Source organism: Prionailurus bengalensis, chromosome B3 (genome assembly GCF_016509475.1).
Source record: "Prionailurus bengalensis isolate Pbe53 chromosome B3, Fcat_Pben_1.1_paternal_pri, whole genome shotgun sequence".
NCBI lineage: Eukaryota > Metazoa > Chordata > Mammalia > Carnivora > Felidae > Prionailurus > Prionailurus bengalensis.
Window position 1 is genome coordinate 40217832 of NC_057355.1, and position 20267 is coordinate 40238098.

At 43.0% G+C, this 20267-nt stretch overlaps 1 protein-coding gene across 1 annotated transcript; it reads left to right on the plus strand.

The window, feature by feature from the left end:
- Positions 1–4256: 4256 nt before the first annotated feature.
- PDCD7 (programmed cell death 7) lies at positions 4257–17845 on the plus strand. The gene is made up of 5 exons (XM_043555156.1): positions 4257–5188; positions 7646–7784; positions 14303–14539; positions 14799–14886; positions 16827–17845. The coding sequence occupies exons 1-5, from the start codon at positions 4322–4324 to the stop codon at positions 16948–16950; spliced, it is 1455 nt and encodes a 484-aa protein (XP_043411091.1). The 5' UTR covers positions 4257–4321; the 3' UTR covers positions 16951–17845.
- The last annotated feature ends 2422 nt before the right edge of the window (positions 17846–20267 follow it).

Consider the following 20267-nt stretch of genomic DNA (forward strand, 5'->3'; position numbering starts at 1 on the left):
GAATTCGAAAAGAATGAAGCCAAATACATATGGGAATTTAGTATTGGAAAAGGTGATACTTCAAATTAATGAGAAAAAGAATATTTAGTAAATGATATTGACAACTGAGTATCTAGAAAATATAAGTTATAACTTACCTAATACAGTTTTAGATAAAAATAGGAGCCTTTAGGGGCGCCTAGGTGGCTCAGTTGGTTAAGCATCCGACTCTTGATCTTAATTCAGGTCTTGATCTTGGGGTCATGAGTTCAAGCCTCACATTGGGCTCTGCACTAGGTGTGAAGTCCACTTAAAAAAAATTGAAGCCTTTAAGTATTTTGTACAGTATTACAAAAAATGAAACAAGTAAAATACAGAACATTATTAAAAAATCTCAGAAATATAAGAAGTCTCTTAGAAGGTGGGGTCAGGCATTGATCTGTTCTCATGGTATAGATCTGGACTCTTACCCAACGGGTCATCTATTATTGCTTTGAATAGTGAAGATTTAATCATGTGATGCTGGAGCAATTGGACATCCAAAGGGGTGGAGGTGGAGAACCTCAACCTAAGTTTCACACCTTATACAAAAATTAACTCAGGGGGTGCCTGGGTGGCTCAGTCAGTTAAGCATCTGACTCCTGATTTCGGCTCCGGTCATGATCCCAAGGTTGTGGGATCGAGCCTTACATCCGTACTCAGTGTGGAACCTGCTTAAGATTCTCTCTCTCTCCCTCTGCTCCTCTCCTCAATATATATATATTAGAAATATTTTTTAATTAACTCAAAATGGATCACAGACTTACATACTTACATGTAAACCTATAAAACTTTTAGAAAAAGCACACGAGAAAAATTTCAGGATGTAGAGCTAAGAATTCTTTATCTGACTCCAAAAGAATGATCCATAAAAGAAAAAAACTGGTAAGTTGGACTTCATTAAAATTAAGGACTTAAGTTCTATTAAAAAAAAAAACCAAATCCCGTTAAGGGGATTAAAAGACAAGCTATAAACTGGGAGAAAATATTTGTAAGCCACATATCAAAGGACTTGTATCTAGAACACATACATAAAGAACTCTTAAATATCAACAGTAAGAAAAACAATCCAATTAGAAAATGGGCAAAAGATATGATCAGACATTTCAATGAAAAGGATATACAGATGGCAAATAAGCATATGAAAAGATGTCCAACACTAGCCATTAAGGAAGTACAAAAATAAAATAAAAACTAGTAACACCAATGCTAGTGAGAATGCAAAGAAACTGGATCACCCCATATTGCTGGTGGACTGTAAAATGGTGCAGCCATTCTGGAAATAATTTGTCAATTTCTTTAAAAACTAAACATGCAACTGGGGCATCTGGATGGCTCAGTCAGTTAAGTGTCTGAGTCTTGATTTCAGCTCAGGTCATCATCTCACTGTTCATGAGATCGAGCTCTGAGTTGAGCTCTGTGCCTACTGCGCAGAGCCTGCTTAGGCTTCTCTCTCTCCTCTCTCTGTCCCTCCCCTGGCTCACTCTCTCTCTCTCTCTCTCTCTCTCTCTCTCTCTCTCTCTCTCTCCTGGCTCACTCTCTCTCTCTCTCTCTCTCTCACACACACACACACACACACACACACACACACACACACACTCTGTCTCCCAAAATAAATAAACTTTTAAAACAATAATAGGGGCACCTGGGTGGCCCAGTCGGTTAGGCGTCCGACTTCAGCCAGGTCACGATCTCGCGGTCCGTGAGTTCGAGCCCCGCGTCGGGCTCTGGGCTGATGGCTCAGAGCCTGGAGCCTGTTTCCAATTCTGTGTCTCCCTCTCTCTCTGCCCCTCCCCCGTTCATGCTCTGTCTCTCTCTGTCCCAAAAATAAATAAACATTGAAAAAAAAATTTTTTTTTTAAATAAAAAGGAACACTATTGATACAACACCCTGAATAAATCTCCAGAAAATTATGCTGAGTGAAAGCAGAGAATTCCAAAAGGTTGTGTAATGCATGATTCCATTTACATGACATTCTTGAAAGGACAAAGTTATATGAAGAACAGGTTAGTGGTTGCCAGGGGGTGTGGTTATAAAAGGGGAAATGAAGGATCCTGGAAGCTATGGAAAGGAAATGTTCTGTATCTTGACTATATCAATGTCAATATCTGGGTTGTAATATTGTACTACAGTTTTGGAAGGTATTACCATTGGTAGGAACTGGGATGAAGAGTACACATGATCTCCCTCTATTATTTCTTACAACTGCACACGAATCTACAATTATCTCAAAATAGTTTAATTTTAAATATCTAATTGATGGGGTTTGGGGGTGATGGTGGGATTCTGAGCCAACAGCCAAGAAGGAATTCTTGAAGACATCTTTGGTGCAAAAAGGTGTTTTTACTAAACACGGGACAGGACCTGTGGACAGAAAGAGCTGCACTGGGATTGTGACGGGTAACTGATTATATACCCTCATGTTGGGAGTGGGGTTAAGGACAGCGTAAGTCTCTAAGAAATTTTGGAGGCAAGGATTCCAGGACCTTGAGGGGCTAGCTGTTGTTAGGAAAATGGCATTTATTACCGTTTAGTAAAAATGGTATTTATCTCTCTGTTATGAGACCCTTCAGATGTATATCAGGGGACCACAAGCTTGGAATATGATTCCCAGTATATACCTTGGGGGAGTTGAGATAAAGGAAGTTTCCAAAGGTAAGGGAATTTTTCATTTGCCTTAGTTTCCCACATAACCATGGCAAGCACTTAAACCCCTTTCCACCTTGGGCAGGGCAAGTAGGTGGTGGTGGTGCTAGTTTGTATTTTGCTCTCAGCTGTGTTATGTTCCCTCATCATTAATCATGTGGCATGGTCTTTCCTTCCCCTCCAGTGATTTTCCATTGTTCTTAAGATATGAGATCCTATAATGCTAAAATCTGTCCTCCTCCCAGGACTGCCAGCTCCCTTCAGGCTTTCTGTGTTCCATCTGAGAAGGAGAACAAAGGAAAAAGGAAGTGTAGATAAAATTAAATTTCCTTACAACTTGCAGCCCTTTGACATAGTTGAGACACGCAGATTATGACATTCCTCCAGGAACTCTCAACTGTCTTAATACTTTACTAGAGGCAAAAAGCAACCTTAGCTTAACAATAACCAGACCTGCAGGACACTGCAAGTCCTCGTTAACATATGAAAGTCCTTTTGGAGGGGCACCTGGCTGGTTCAGTTGGTTGAGCCTCCGACGTCTGCTCAGGCCACGATCTTGCATTGGGCTCACTGCTGTCACTCCTGAAGGACTGTCTCTACCCCACCCTCCAACTTAAAAGTATATAACCAATTGCTCTTCACAATTCCAGTATAGATCTTTCAGCCCACGGTCCTGTCCCATGCTTTAATGAAACCACCTTTTTTGCACTGAAAACATCTCAAGAATTCTTTCTTGATCATTCGCTCTGGGACGCCAACATCACATCACATCCATAACTGCATTCTTTCAGCTCCCCGGCTTGACCTTCTGGGGAGTTTTTGCAAATGCTGTTCCTGATGGGGTTTTGGAGTGATGGTGGGGTCTGAAGCCCACGGCCAAGAAAGAATTCTTGAGATGTCTTTGATACAAAAAGGTGATTTTTTTAAAGCACAGGGACAGGACCCATGCGCAGAAAGAGCTGCCTGGACCGTGAGGCAAGAGTGGTTATATACTTGGGAGTTGGTGAAGGTAAAGTCAATGGGAAGTTTCCAAAGTTATATGCTAAAGGCTCACAGGATTCTGGAGGCTTAACTATTGTCAAGCTAAGGTTGTTCTCTCTAACGAAAAACATTAATCAGACAGTTGGGAGTTCCTGGAGAAATGTTACACTCTGCCTGCCTCAAGTATTTGTCAATGGGATGCAGATTATAAAAGAAATTTAATTTTATCTACCATTTCCTTCTGCCTTTATTTCCCAAGTCACGATAAAGGCTCAAATCCTAGGACAACCTCCCTAACTTCTTTGACTAAGTCAAAACCTCTTTTAAGTTCTTCTTACCCAGTGTTTTCCTCTTTGGTTGTACTTCCGTTTACTGCTGCACCTTTGCATTTGTTTGCACGATTACTTGATTAACGTGTTTTCGTTACTAGGCAGGTGGTTCTATGAGGAGAAGACCTGTAGCTGTTAAATTGTTCGCAAAACAGCTAGCTCCGCAAGACGAACGCTTACTCATATTTAGGAATTGACGAACTGAAGGAATGCCAACCTACTGGCGAGGCTCTCTGGGCCGGAAGCGTTCTATAGGCGTCGCGCGCGTAGTACGTCACTTCCCCCTACCCCCTCTACAGGAACCACTCAAATTCCTGTCACTTCTCTGACTCCCTTCGTCGTGGACATGGCTCTGCCGCCCTTTTTCGCCCCAGGTCGCCCAGGCCCGCCGCCCCCGCAGCCGCCGCCTCCCGCTCCCTTCGGCTGTCCGCCACCGCCTCTGCCCTCCCCGGCTTTCCCGCCGCCTCTTCCCCAGCGGCCCGGCCCCTTTCCGGGGGCCTCCGCCCCCTTCCTCCAGCCCCCGCTGGCTCTGCAACCCCGGGCCCCCGGGGAAGCCTCTCGCGGCGGTGGCGGCGGCGGCGTCTACTACCCGGTGCCGCCACCGCCGCTGCCTCCGCCGCCGCCCCAGTGCCGGCCCTTCCCGGGGACTGACGCTGGTGAGCGGCCACGGCCGCCGCCGCCAGGCCCGGGGCCGCCGTGGAGCCCCCGTTGGCCTGAGGCGCCGCCGCCGTCCGACGTACTCGGGGACGCGGCCTTGCAGCGCCTGCGCGACCGGCAGTGGCTAGAGGCGGTGTTCGGAACCCCGCGGCGGGCGGGCTGCCCACTCCCTCCACGCGCGCCCGCCGGGCCCAGCCTGGGCGAAGTGCGCGCGCGGTTGCGCGGGGCTCTGCGCCTGGTGCGACGGCTGCGCGACCTGGGCCAGGCCCTGCGCGAGGCCGAGGCTGACGGCGCGGCCTGGGTACTGTTGCATGCCCAGGCTGCGCCGTTGCGCGCCGAACTGGCCGAGAGACTACAGCTGCTGACCCAGGCCGCCTATGTGGGTGAGGCGCGGCGGAGGCTGGAGAGGGTCCGGCGCCGCCGGCTTCGGCTTCGCGAGAGGGCTCGGGAACGCGAGGCCGAGCGGGAGGCGGAGGCCGCGCGAGCAGCGGAGCGAGAGCAGGAGATTGACCTCTGGAGGGTCAAGTGCGTGCAGGAGGTGGAGGAGAAGAAGCGGGTAAGAGCGGCAGATGTGCGGAGGCTGGGCGTAGTTCAAGTCTGGAACCTGAAGGGCCGTGAGGTTTTGCGCTGTCGTTTCCTACAGCTAAGCCTTTTTCCTCAGCCGTAAATTAAAAGATAGCCAGCATTTCCGACATCGTATCCCTATACTGATTGCCTGTTAATGTTGTATAATACAAAACACAAATGGTCTAGATGCACCGCGAGTTCTGTAAACACAAAGTATAGGATTACACAGTGGCGTTGCAGGGATGACGGACGCCCTGCCTCCTATTACAACCTTCTGTCCGCTTACTAACAATCAAGGCAAACAAGAATCTGTGTCCTTGCTTCTTGTACTGGTCTGGGTGATTTTAAGAATACAAAATATAGAACACGTGGGGCCTTGACGCAAGGAACATATACTCTAATTGACTGATGGGGCTATAGTGATGACTTCTGCAGGATCCCTTTGTTTAGGAGTTTTAAACCAGGTATTTCCAACCCCCTCCCTTCCCCACCCCCCCACCCCCCCCACCCCCCGTTAAACAATGGTGTTTTTGAGCACTTGCCAAATACTAGGTGCTACTCTAAATTCCTTGCATATACCAGATCTTTAATCCTTGTAACAACCCTGAAAGGTAAGCCATCTTACAGATTAGGAAATTGAGGCCTAGGGAAGTTAACTTGCCAACAACCACACAACTGGTTCCTAGCTGTTTTGCTCCTGATTTGAGCCCAGGTTGGCTGATTCCAAAGCCTCTTGATCTTAAGCTCTTAAGTAGGCGCCAGAGTGAAACTGGAAATTGGTCAGATAGTTGTTTAAGGCATTCTCATTACTTATGAGTGCCTGTAGGTGCTTCCCCTGCCCCTTCACTCTACAACTAGTTAGTATTTCCTCCTTCTCATACTCCTTGTGTCTGTTACTGCCTAGATTCTGATATAACTCCTTCCAGAAATGTAGTGACGGCAAACTTTGTCTTCACACCTCCAGGAATATCAGTACTTTTAAGGAGAATACTTGGAGGCAACACTGTAATCTAAGGAGTTTGTATCAGTTTCACAGACATTTAATAAGAACCCATTATGTGCCAGACCCACTGCTGGGTGCTGGTGATAGGGACGATTAGGATATAGTGCTTGTCCTTGAGGGGCTTAGAGCCTCATGGGGACCATGTCTATACAGCATGGTATGTGTTAGGGTTTCAACTGTAAGTGCTATTGGAACCCAGAGAAGGAATATCCAATCTGTTGGGAAACAGGGTAAGGGAAGGCTTTGTGTATGAGATAGGGGACCTTTGACCTGAGTCTTGAAGAAAATGTCAAAGCCAAGTGAAAGCAACAGGTGCAGTTCCAGGCAGAGAGAGTAGTACAAGCAGAAGAAGGAAACTGTATGATGTCTGTATGATGTGGTGGTATTGGTGGAATTACAGGCACTTATTTGATACACAGGTTGAGAGCTTTAGGCAAAAGGATCTTTCTTACCACCCACAATGAGGGGGTTGGAGACAGGGTCCTGTGAGTGGTGGTTTAAAGAACCAGAGTTATTTCGTCTACTTGTGAACCAACTTAAGAGTAGGATAGGGTCTTATGTAATCTTGCCGTTTGAACTACGTAGATGGAACTGGAGGGTATTATGCTAAGTGAAATTAGTCAGAGAAAGACAAAAATCATATGACTTCACTCATATGAGGACTTTAAGAGACAAAACAGATGAACATAAGGGAAGGGAAACAAAAATAATATAAAAACAGGGAGGGGGACAAAACAGAAGAGACTCATAAATATGGAGAACAAACTGAGGGTTGCTGGAGGGGTTGAGGGAGGGGGGATGGGCTAAATGGGTAAGGGGTACTAAGGAATCTACTCCTGAAATCATTGTTGCACTATATGCTAACTAATTTGGATGTAAATTAAAAAAAATAAAAAACAAAATTAAAATAAATAAAGATGGTAATGGTGTATATTTCAAAAAAAAAAAGCAAAAATGAGTAGGATAGGGTCTTCTGTGTTTGAAAGGCTGTCGTGTCACAAGATCCTTGGCACTTTAGAACACTGGAGTGCAAGCTATGTGTGTTGTGGGTCACTGACAGAATTGTACAGTCCTGGGCCTTTCCAACCCCATTCCTTATCTTCCATTCTAATCTAAGTCTTTGGGTCCAGGAATCTGCACTTTTAACAAGAGAGCCCCAACTTAAAGTAAGTTGGATGTAGATGTTCCTTGGACTGCACTTGGAGAAATTCTGAGGAAAAAACAAAGATGAGCTCCCACATGGAAGCTGCAGAGAAGATTAACCCCTTGGCTGGACCAGTGCGGAGAGCAGTTGTGTATAGCCCAGGAAATTGGGATGTAGATCCTGTAGAAATTCTTATCCCTGAGACTGCCTAATCCTCTGAAATCTCACTGCTGGGCAGCTGTTCTCTGCTTTGAGGTTGTTCCTAATACCAGGTTTCATAGACTCTCTTTCTTTTCCAGGAGCAGGAACTTAAAGCTGCTGCTGATGGTGTCTTATCTGAAGTGAGGAAAAAACAAGCAGACACCAAAAGAATGGTGGACATTCTTCGGGCCTTGGAGAAATTGAGGAAACTCAGGAAAGAGGCAGCAGCAAGGAAGGGTAACCATGGCTTTGCATCTCTACTTGGATTTATTCATCTCATGCCCCACTCCTTCCCTTTCTTTATCCTAGTGCCCTCCCTCCCCCAAATTTTTGAAGGAAAATGTTTGATAATTAATTATTTTCACCCAGTAAGGTAACAAAGTTTGTCAGTAGTACCTCAGAACCTTTGAAGCAGGAAGCCTCAGAAATTGTTCATATCTTGATTGACAGGGTTGAAAAGAGAGGCAGGTGTGGGAACCCACTGCACTGCCTTTCCCTTGATTCATCATCCCCTCCTCCCCCGCCCCCAGGCATTCCTGGCCACTTTTCTGAGTGAGGTTGGCATGGCTAGTCATCTTTGCCCATGTGCCAAGGCAGAAGCTGTCCTATATTTACTGTTTACTTTACTTTGTTTTAGAAGGTGTTGAAAACTTGGCATGCTCCTTTGGATATATTTTAAACCTGAAACATTGATATTTTTAAAGTTATGAATGGTTGGATAGGGCAGGGAGCACCTTGCAGAGTGTACATGAATGTTTTCAGCTTACATGACTGTCACTTTTGGATCAGAAAATCTCATTGGTTTCCTCTTGCCTCTAGAGGGAGCACTGGTTTTCTAGAAGTTCCCTAGTTGTGCTTTGAACATTTGCCTATCTTGATCTTTGCTTTTGCCAGTCTATTTGTGTGGAGGGCGTTTAGTCCCATCTTCGCCATTTTAAGTTCTCACTGTTCTTCAAAACTAAATACAGATGCAGCATCCTCCATCCTTACCAGAAATGGGCTGAGGTGACCTGCTCCTTCTCACTTGTACCTGGTTTGGACCACATACTGCCTTATTTAGTAGGCTATAGGCCGTTAATATTCACCAAGGATATTTGAGAGTACACAAATTAGCAAGTACCATGGTAGCAAATTATTTCCCCTGTGTGGCTTAAAATATAAATGAAAACTGTGAGTCAGACCCTTCGTAATTAAGTTTCATTGGGTTGTGATCATTATGTATTCAGCCCAGCTCATTTACTAGCTAAGTGATAAGTTTCTGCATGCCAGCCTTTAGAGCGGTTGATTCAGATTCAGGCCTCAGATGACCCTCATAGCACATTCATGAGTCAAAGGGGAGTTTGCATCTACTGTGTCTAGCCTTACCTCTTTTTTATGAGAATGAAAACCTGAGGGCTATTATTTAATATTCCCCTACCCTATGTCCTCTGTGAGTGAGTGGTCAGTAGACTTTTGCCAAGTGAATTTACTAGCATAATTTCTCACTCTTAGTCTTCCTCACTTTCATCCAAAAGAAGGAGGAAATTTTGGAGGAATTGTGATGTATAAAAATAAGCAGCCTCTGTGGAGTTAATGGGCTTGGGCATAAAATGATTTGGTAACAAGCAGCTAGTTGCGTTATATACTTAATACTTCTCTCTCAAGGTGCATATACCTCCAACTAAGTACTGAGAGAATGAGGTTGGATATGTAAGTAAGCAGGGCCACATTGCAAAGTGTCTTATGGGCCAGACTAGACATCTCACCTATGTTTAAAGGTGAGAGGAACCATGAAAGGTTTTAAGCAGAAAGTGAAATGACAACAATGATTGGTGGGCAGAGCAGAGAAAGGTTTGCATCATCTAGGAAGGAGGGAGGAAAGGAGAGAGACTAAGAAGGCTGTTATAGTCTGGGCACAGATAATATGGGAGTGTGAACTATGGGTCATTAAGAAATGAATAAAGGAGCGAGGGAGAATACACGTGTATAAATAAATAACTTGGGGAACTCAGCCGTAGTAGGAGGAATATACTTGGTGTTGACAAGTTCAGTTTGGGACTTGTTGAGTTTGAGGTGCCTGTTCATCAGCATGTAGCCACAAGTAGGAATAACCTTAAAAGAGTTGTGTGGCCTGAGATGAGGCCAAAAAGACAAAATCCTAGGGAATGTAAAAATCAAGATGGATAAACAGGTGGCCACAAGAGAGGTCAGAGAGATAGGAGAAAAAGGTAGGTCCTCTGCCTCCTTCTGGAAAGTGGCAAATGCTCAGAAAGATTGTGTAATCTCAGGCAGGTTACTTAAACTTCTCTTTGCCTTGATTTCCTCATCTGTAAGAAAGACGTTTCAAAAGATTAAGAGACATCCATGGGAGGGGTGCCTGAGTGGTTCAGTAGGTTAAGTATCCCACTTCGGGTCAGGTCGTGATCTCACAGTTTGTGAGTTTGAGCCCTGCATCGGGCTCCATGCTGACAGCTTAGAGCCTGGAGCCTGCTTCGGATTCTGTGTCTCCCTCTCTCTCTGCTCCTCCCCTGCTCATGCTCTGTCTCTCTGTCTCTCTCCTTCAAAAATAAATAAAAACGTTAAAAAAAAAAAAAAGAAAAGAAACATCCATGGGAGTTAGTACCTAATAGATGATCAGTGACTTATGCTAGGTGCATTTTTTCAGTGAAATGGTATGGGTTGAAGCCAGACTAGACTACATTAAAGAGGGAATAAGAGGGGCGCCTGGGTGGCGCAGTCGGTCAAGCGTCCGACTTCAGCCAGGTCACGATCTCGAGGTCCGTGAGTTCGAGGCCCGCATCAGGCTCTGGGCTGACGGCTCGGAGCCTGGAGCCTGTTTCCGATTCTGTGTCTCCCTCTCTCTCTGCCCCTCCCCCGTTCATGCTCTGTCTCTCTCTGTCCCAAAAATAAATAAAAACGTTGAAAAAAAATTAAAAAAAAAAGAGGGAATAAGAGATTAAGAAAAGCAAACAGTGAATTCAACTTATTAAAAGTTTGCCTGTGGTGCTCACCTGGTTCAGTTGGTTGAGCATCCTACTCTTGATTTTGGCTCAGGTCATGATTCCAGGGTTATTGGATCAAGCTCTGAGTCAGGCTCTGCGTTGATGTGGAGCCTGCTTAAGATATTCATTCTCTCTCCCTCTCTGTCCCCTCCCCCCCGCTCTCTGTCCCTCTACCCTGCTTGCATTCTCTTTAAAAAAAAAAAAAAAATGGGAGTGGAGCACCTGGGTGGCACAGTTGGTTGAGCATCCCACTTCAGCTCAGATCGTGATCTCACAGCTTGTGAGTTCAAGCCCCGAGTCAGGCTCTGTGCTGACAGCTTGGAGCCTGGATCCTGCTTCAGATCTGTGTCTCCCTCTCTCTCTGCCCCTAACCCACTCGCATTCTGTCTCTGTCTCTCTCAAAAGTAAATAAACATTAAAATAAAGTTTAAAAAAAGAAAAAAAGGTTTGCCTCTGAAGAAAGGAGTGAGCAGTTGCCTGGTTGGCTCAGTCAGTTAAGCATCTGACTTGAGCTTTAGGTCATGATCTCATGGTTAGTGAGCCCGAGCCCCACCATGGGTGAGCCCTGCTTCTTTCTCTTTCTCTCTCTCTCTCTCTCTCTCTCTCTCTCTCTCTCTCTCTTCCTCTCTCTCTGCCCCTCATGGGATTCTTTCTCTCTCTCGCTCCGCCCTTGCTCATTTGCACTTTCAAAAAAAAATGAAGAAAGGAGTGAGCAAGATCAATATATGTGGAGTGGTAGTGTGGAGGGGCGGGGTGGTACCCTTAGGGTTGTGGGGAAAATTTGAACATGTATAATTGCGGAATGAGTAGAGGGAGAGGGTCAGAGAGACTCAGGAAGGATAGTTGATGGCTCAAAGTCCTGTAGAAGGTAGGAAGACTCCGATCCCAGGTGGAGGGATTAACTTAAGTGTAGAAGGATCTGTCTCCACTGGAATGAAAATGAAGGAGGGGGCGCCTGGGTGGCTCAGTCGGTTAAGTGTCCGACTTCAGCTCAGGTCATGGTCTCGTGGTTTGTGAGTTCGAGCCCTGCATCGGGCTCTGTGCTGACAGCTCAGAGCCTGGAGCCTGTTTCAGATTCTGTGTCTCTCCATCTGTCCGCCCCTCCCATACTCATGCTCTGTTTCTCTGTCAATAATAAATAAACGTTAAAAAAAAAAAAAAAAAAAAAAAGAAAGAAAATGAAGGAGACAAGGAGGGGTAGTAATGCAGATGAGTGAAATCGGGGGCCGAAAGTTAAGAGATGTCCTGCCTGCTAGCCTGTGTTCTCTAAGATAGGCTGGATGGTTTGGTGAGAGGCAATAGAAGAGAAAGGCTTTAGGAGAGCAGTGAAGTTTTGAAATAACTGCTGTGAAGAATGAGTGGGAGCCAACTAGAAACCCATGGGAGTTTGGTTGTAGGCAGGTGCTGTGGGCCCAGCTGATGTAGTTCTATGCTGGCACTAGGCCACAATATCAGTACTTGCAGGAGTATTCTGCAGCTGGCAGGTGAGCACAGAGCACAGGGTTGTTAGGATTTTGCTTTATGGGTGACCACAAGTTTTGATGAAGACCAGTAGAAAAGCGAGTAGATTTGGATACATTCATTTGGAACTTTTAGTGAGGCTGACAAGAGTCTCTGGGGAGAAGGAGAAGAGACTACTGGGAAGGTAGAAAGTCCTCGTTTAGGAAGAAAAGAATTGTGCTTAAGACAGAGGTAGCAGGGTTTCTTGATCATTCCAAAGCTCAAAGACTGGACAAAGCCCTAAGGTGTGGGTGGCTGAAGGGGAAAAAAGGAGAAGGTACTGGTATGTAGGAACTGCAGGAACTGGATGAGTGAGTGGTGGAGGTGGAAGGAACTAACTAGACTGTGTCAGTACATGGGGCCAAGAGGAAGACTGGGTGAGGATTGCCGTTTCTGAGGGAGTAAGTCATGGTGATCAGAAGTGATCAGTGAAAGGGTGAGGGATGTGTGGGTTCGTGGTTCAGGCCTAGCAGCCTGAGATGGGAACAGGCCACTGCTCCTCATGGGATCTGGAGGCACTTTGGGGCTGATGCAGTGTCTGTAATTTCACCATACTGGCAGATTTTAGTACTGTCTGGCCCTTTACAGAAAAATTTGCCAGTTCCTGGTTTAGGTAAAGAAATTAAACAAAATCATGAAATTATTATGAAACAACGTAGTGACAGCTTGAACTTCTCCATGCGTAAGAATTTTGTGTGTATTTGGAAAATATTTGGCAACTTAGTGAAAGATGGATTTGAGTTGTAGAGTTTCCTTAGTTGGGAATGAGTGCCAGCCATGAGAAAATGATCTGGAGAAATGTTAGCCATGGAGGTGAGGCTAGGAGAGCTAATTCCATAACCACTTAGTTGCAGTGGTTGAGGGAGAAGAGAAGCAGACCTCCAAAGGCCTTGATCAACTCTTTTAGGAAGCAGTTTATTACCACATTTAGGCAGTCTTAAAAGTACTCATGAACATTTCTTCTCTTGAGAATTTATCATATAGAAATAATCGATAGAAGGAAAAAAGTAACGTGCCCAGGAGTATTGATTGTAACAGTATATGCTGGCAGGACATTTGGAACAGCCTAAGTGTCCAGAAGTAGGGAGCTTGTTAAGTAAATTATGGTACATTGAATTGATGAAACAGGATAGAGCCATTAAACAAACAATTATAAACATTGGAAAAGAATGTAGAGAATTGACCTGGAGCTGTAGAAGTTACACATACTATGTTGAACTATGTGAAGTTGATAATGTATGGACAAAAATGACTGCAGAATCAATAGGGGAAATAAAAATGGTTTATTATGTTAGTGGGATTTGAATTTTTTTCTTCCTGGTATCCGGTATTGTTAAAATGCTCCCATAATAAATACATTTGCAAGGACTAACAGGATGGACTGCACCCATGTCACTCTAGGATGAATCACCTAGCAGCTCCAGCAGCTTTTATGTCACAGAGCCATGTGGCTAGTGAGTGCACAACTGCAGTCTTCTCAAGTATTCATTAAATTTTAAGGTATTTTCCTTAAAAAATAAATATAAATATAAAAAATATTTTACCTTATGGAATTTTATGAAAAATTTCACACATGCACAAAAATAGAACACCTAAATAAAATACCCATAATCAACTATGATGCCCCTGTCACACATAACGAAATTAGTAATAATTCTTTGGTATCACCTACTAACTAGTCTATAATCAAATTTTCACAGTTGTGGCTCTAGCTGTGTTGGCCATCCTTTTAGCTGACTTCACAGTTAAATCAGGGCGACTAACCATCCCAGGTTTCCCAGGACGCTGGGCTCTCAGTACTAAAACTGGGCAAACTGAAATATTTGGTCATCCTACACTAAGTAGCAGACTGTGAGGTTAGTAGATTGGTTACATGTATTTCTTCCTCACTATCCAAGTGTCTTCTCCTAGAACTTCAGATTCAATCAGAAGGTAAATTGTTTATTACTTGCTCTGGGAGCCTGTGCTGTGAGAATATCACAATGAAGAAGTGTAAGAGTTTCTCTCTATAGTGAGCTCTCTGTCCAACCAAAGGATCAAAACCATTAGAAATAAAATCAAAGGTTAAGTGGTATGATCCAAAGAGAGGACTTAGAGAAAGTCAGGGTGAGGTCAGATTAATTGGAGACTCAAGATCAAATTGAGCCTTGAAGATTGGTTAGAATTTATAAACTAAGCAAATTCATAACATAAGTAGGACTTTGTGTCTGCTCAGTAGAACACATGTTGGGGATAAAAAGTTGTATCTAAAATGCTGTTTGGATCTCTTCCTAGGGGTCTGTCCTCCAGCCTCAGCAGATGAGACTTTTGAGCATCATCTTCAGCGACTAAGAAAACTCATTAAAAAACGCTCTGAATTATACGAAGCTGAAGAGAGAGCCCTCAGAGTTATGTTGGAAGGAGAACAAGAAGAAGAGAGGAAAAGAGAATTTGAAAAAAAACAGAGGAAAGAAAAAGAGAAAATTTTACTTCAGAAGCGTGAAATTGAGTCCAAGTTATTTGGGGATCCACGTAAGTTCTTTTGTAACCAGTGGAGAAAGGGAAGATGCTAGATTGGCAGCTCTTTCCCTAATGGGTGATCTCAACCTAAACTAAGGTGGTAGGCAGCAAATGAAACCTTTGAGACTTAAAATTCTGAACTGTGTACTGGAAATCATGGATAAAGATGAAACATTTCATCGCATTGTTGTACTGTCATAGTCATAGGTTCAGTCAGCTTGCCTCTAGGTATGAGACATGATGATGTGGTAATGTGCCTTTTCTTTTTCAGATGAGTTCCCACTTGCACACCTCCTGCAACCCTTCCGACAGTATTACCTCCAAGCTGAGCACTCCCTGCCAGCACTCATCCAGATAAGGTCAGAGGGGCACTCTCCATGCCACCTTCCCCTTAGGTAGCGAGAAGCACTTACAGTGTTTATTTTGTTGAGGTGTATTGCTTTTTCTTTTTTTAGGTTCCGTACAGGTTTATATAAAGTTTTTAATTCTAAGGATGCCACATAAATCTTGTTTAGTCCTCAGTCCTTGAGAAATAAATGACTCTTTTAACAGGTGAAGAAACTGAAACTCAGGTTGTGACTTGCCCTTTGTATTGTCTCATGCTGTAGTTGTTACATTGACTTAAAGCATCGGCTTCCTTTTCCTAATTCTCTTCTGCTGCTAAATAGACCAAGGGAGAGAAACCCTCCCTATCTACTTGCCTGTGGAGACTGATTAAGTCCCAAACTGACTTATGAGTTCTTACGGGTCGAAGCCAAGAGAGCTAGGAACAGGGGGTCTCATCTTAACCTGCAGTTATTAATGAGCTGGGTAGAGTTTTCAACTCTTCTGGGTCTCACTTTCCTCACCTATAAAATGAAAATGGTAGACTGGAATGTGGCCTTCAAACTTTAGCAGTAGTGCTCTTCCCAAAGGCAGTCTTTTGGGAAATCCATTTGTAAAACAGTTTGAATGAATGGGTTCCGTAGGTGTAGACAGTTTAAATCTGTTATTGACTGGAAGCACTTTGTTGTTTCTAGATTCCCCAGAACATCTGCTTGGGGCCTAGTGGTCCTCAAAGCCTGGTTTGACAATCACTGAACTAAATGATCTATCAGGTTCCTTCCAAAGCTCTAATGATGGTTATTAGCATACCAAGTTTGTGTTCTGGGAAAAGTATATTTCTGGTTAATATATAAGTTTTAGCTTTTATTTATTTATTGAGAGCAGGGGAGGGGCAGACTGGGGTTGGGGGTGGGGGAGAGGTGTGCGGGGAGAGAGAATCCCTAGCAGGCTCTGCACTGTCAGTGCAGAGACCGACGTGGAGCTCTATCCCACAGACTGTGAGATCATGACCTGAGCTGATATCAAGAGTCAGACGCTTAACTGACTGAGCCACCTAGGCACCCCCAAGTTGTAGCTTTTAAATATAAGTACAGTTGATTCTCATTATTCATGGTAGTCATGTTCTATAAAAGCTGCAGTGTTGAATTAGGGAATGCCAAATTCTGTTCTTAAAGGAAATACAGGGTTTGGTTCCTGTGAGCCTCGGACCACAACATTTTCATGAACCAATCAATACATAACATTGTTTTATGTGTATTTCTTTTAAAAAACACTTTGTTTAATATATATTGTCGATTCATTAACACTGAACTCATAGTTAACAGCATTATAACTCCTGCCTCAACATAGTTTTTCTAATATACATGTACTCTCTGTAAGGCATATTCCAGCCTTCTCATTCTAGCTAGTACTGCAACAGTATACTTAGGGGCCATCTTAAATGGCAAAATAACCAATAAAAGCACAAATATGTGAAAAATGCAGTACTAAATACACTGCAAAAAGGACACTTTACAATATGAGGCTGAAAACAGTGTCACCTTATTTGACGACAGTGAAGACAGTGTCACCTTATTTGACTTCAGCTGGGAATGTACCTGTCAGTGACTTAGATTTTTCATGGCTCTGCATGTTGGCAAGTGACCATGAAAGCACCACAATTAACGATTATGACGTTACACATAAATTTTAGTGAATAGGCAAATTTGCGACTATGGAACCTGCAAATAATGAGGGTCAACTGTATATTTATTATTGGGTTACCCCTAAGATCATAAGTTGTTTGCAGTTTTTTCCCCCTTTATGTGTACATTTAAGAAATACTGTCCTTAGCATAATGCCTAGAAATCAAATTCTTGAGTGGACTGGTACATCAGTCATTTGAAAGCTAAGTCCTGAAATAGAGTATTTACTTGCTGAACATCTTGCTTGGAATAAAACAAATAAACAGTTGTTCTACAATGTTCTTATTAAGGCATGATTGGGATCAGTACCTGGTGCCATCTGATCATCCCAAAGGCAACTCCGTTCCCCAAGGATGGGTCCTTCCCCCGCTCCCCAGCAACGACATCTGGGCAACAGCCATTAAGCTGCATTAGTAAAGATGCTCCAGAAGTGTGGTCCGGCCAAGGCTCTTTCCAGCTCTAAATACTAGTGATGCCACCATCTTCTCGTGCTATGGACTAAACCACAACCTCTAAACTCCATGTGGCATTGTTCCACCCAGAAGTTACGTTTTCCTTGAGTGCTCTGTCCTGGCCAGAGATGCCTCTTGAATCAGGAGATTAATATGTTTCTTCAGGAAAGGACCTAGGTGAACTGGGGCTATTACCACAGAAAGTGACCTTGGTTCACCGAATTTGCCTCTGTTTTGAAGGGGCTTGGTTCAGAGTGACGTGTTAATTTACTCTTTAACTTCTTGTGTGGTGATGGGTAAGTACACTGCATACACTCAACACAAATGTGCATTGGGTAGACTTAGCCCTTCCCCCAGTACTGAGTGTGAAGGCAAGCTTTGATGTAAAACCTCTTTACCCTCCTTACCCAAAGAACCCTCTCACTTCTAGGAGAAAAGGTCAGAAATGCTTTATCTATGGTTTTATGAATCCCACTTTTGGTGCAGCTTGAGAGGCTACAGACTGGGCTGCCAGAAAAGCTCATGGCCTAGTCTGGTAGTCATGTGGAGAACTTGGAAAACCTATATCCATATTGGATCGTGTTTTAATGGATAATTGCTGCATCTTCCCATGTTAGAAGGATCCTAACAAAAACACGTGTTATTTAAGTTCCTGAAGATCTAGTTGTTCAGAATCCCCAATGATAGAAATTTATCTTAACCTCCCTCAGTCACATTGTAGGGGCCGGTATAGCTGTGGAATTTTCTTAGGAACTCAAACTTTCAAAAACACCCATGTAGTTAAAGCTGGGAGGAAAGCAGATAAAAATAATAAAATTTATTTTTTTATATTCATTAATAAATGCTGTTGTGCCTGGGAATGATCAATCATAACATGTCAGGGTTTTTGTTTTGTTTTGTTTTGCTCTTTGTCATTTATTGTATTATTTATATTTCCGAAAAGCTAAATAAATATCATTTTTATTTTTTAGTTTGAGCCTTTGCCCCCAAATTTGTTGCCTACCAAATCACTACACACACTTTAACATGAATGAAACACATTTTCACTCCAAAATGCAAACTTGTCAAATAGACATTTGCTAGGAGAAGGTGAATCTCCAGCACCAAACTTTGTGGAATCCAACTCTGGATAAGCAGGAAAGGACAACAACCTTGGAAATGATTGCATGTAGTTGGAAGTTCTGGGGTGCAAGATGCTAACACCTTTGTTCTTGTTCTGTTTAATCTGCATTGTTAAATTTATATATTATGCACTTCAGAGTTAACAGATAGGATATGAAGGCCAGCGCTCCAAAGTGTGTGTCTAAGCTCATATACCTTAAAATCTGTTGTGATTAGCCTCACATAACCCCCATAGGCCTGTGTGCCCTTTTATAAATCCCCACCATTTGCTGTCTGATGAGATGTAGGAAGAGTAGAAATAAAAGATGAATTGTATGATGTGTTCAGTGTGCAGGCAGCCTTGTCACTAAGACATCTGCATTGATGGGGGCATGAGTGTGAAGCAGGGATTCAGGAAAATAGGCAGCAGAACCCAAGAGGAAGGGATTTAACCTCAGGTGGAAAAAAGCCTTCCCTCTTTCATTCAGCTTCTGCAAAGTTTTAATAAAGTAAACATTATAGGGGCGCCTGGGTGGCGCAGTCGGTTAAGCGTCCGACTTCAGCCAGGTCACGATCTCGCGGTCTGGGAGTTCGAGCCCCGCGTCAGGCTCTGGGCTGATGGCTCAGAGCCTGGAGCCTGTTTCCGATTCTGTGTCTCCCTCTCTCTCTGCCCCTCCCCCGTTCATGCTCTGTCTCTCTCTGTCCCAAAAATAAATAAACGTTGAAAAAAAAAATTTTTTAAAAAAAAAGAAAAAATAAATAAAGTAAACATTATTTTTATTGTTTGGCTTTGTTTTGTAAGTTTTTCCTCGTTTATCACCTTGGCATGGTGGTGGTGGCAACAGCCACTGGTACTTGATGGGTTTAGAAAGACATAGAGTAGTGCCTGATGAATTGTACTTCTGAGAATATGGACAGTGTCATTGTAACCTTTTCCCCCAAAAAATCTTCTTTTATTGTGGAAATTTTCAATCATCCGAAAGTTAAGAGAATAGTATAATTTTTTCTGTATATCCATCATCTGGCTTCAGATAATTGTCAACTTACGGCAAATCTTGTTTCATCTGCAACCCACTACTCTATAGACTATTTTGAAGCAAATCTCAGACATCATATTAATTAAGTATTTCAGTATGTAGGGCTCCACTCTGGGCATAGAGTCTACTTAAAAATTTTCAGTATGTGGCTCTAAAAGATATTTTAAAAATGTAACCATAGTGCCATTATTGCACTGAAAGAAATGAATGACTTCTTGATATCATCAAATTCCCAGTGTTCAGATTTCCTTATCTCATAAGTGTGTTTTACACTTGGCTCAAATTAAGATCTAGATGCAGTCTATACACTGTTGTTGGTTGATACATTTCTTAAATTTCTGATAATCCATAGGTCTTTTCTTGCTTCCTCCTGTGTACTCTTGTACTCTCTCTCCCTTGAGATTTATTACTTGAAGAAATTTTTTTCCTGAAGTTTCCAGTCTGAATTTTGCTTATTGCATCCTTGTGATAGCATGTTCCTGTTTCCATATCTCCTATAATTTAGTGGTTAGAGCTGCATTGCCCAGTATGGTAGATATGTATCGCTATTGGGCACTTGAAAGAGAGTTTGAAGTGGAGTTTGAATTGAGTTGAATAATTACACCTATGGATCACGTTTCTATTGGACAGCACTGATTAAGAGTGCACACATTTTTTGACCACCTACAGATTGGAGTTTTCTGAAGAATATATTATACACCTGGTGTGTACTCCATTCAGGAGGACTAATGTCTAGTTGTCTATTTTTGTGATCTTAGCAGCCACTGGTAATCAAGACCTAAAGTCATTCCTTTGGAGTTGCAAAATAGTGATAGTTTAATTCTGCCTTCCTTTCTTTAGTTATTAGCTGGAATACTTCTAAAAGGGGAAACATCCCCTCATCAACCATTTGGTTACTGCAGGGTACAATTGGTACAGGAAAGGCAAATACATATTTTTTTTATTTACTAGTTTTCAAATTAATGAGCTGGTTCCCTAGAGTCCTCCAAAGGTAACAAGTGAGTTTTATTTTGAAGTATCATTATGAACTCAGATCTAACCATAATTGTCTTTCAACCCATTGTTATTATTTATCAATTGTCTCATCTTTGGCCACTGGGAGCCTTTTTTTTTTTCAAATTTTTTTTTAATGTTTGTTTAT

Coding starts and splice junctions, on each gene's coding strand:
- PDCD7 (XM_043555156.1), top strand. CDS start 4,322: ATGGCTCTGCCGCCCTTTTTCGCCCCAGGTCGCCCAGGCCCGCCGCCC. Junction 5,189..7,645: donor AGGTGGAGGAGAAGAAGCGG/GTAAGAGCGGCA, acceptor TTTCTTTTCCAG/GAGCAGGAACTTAAAGCTGC. Junction 7,785..14,302: donor AGAGGCAGCAGCAAGGAAGG/GTAACCATGGCT, acceptor ATCTCTTCCTAG/GGGTCTGTCCTCCAGCCTCA.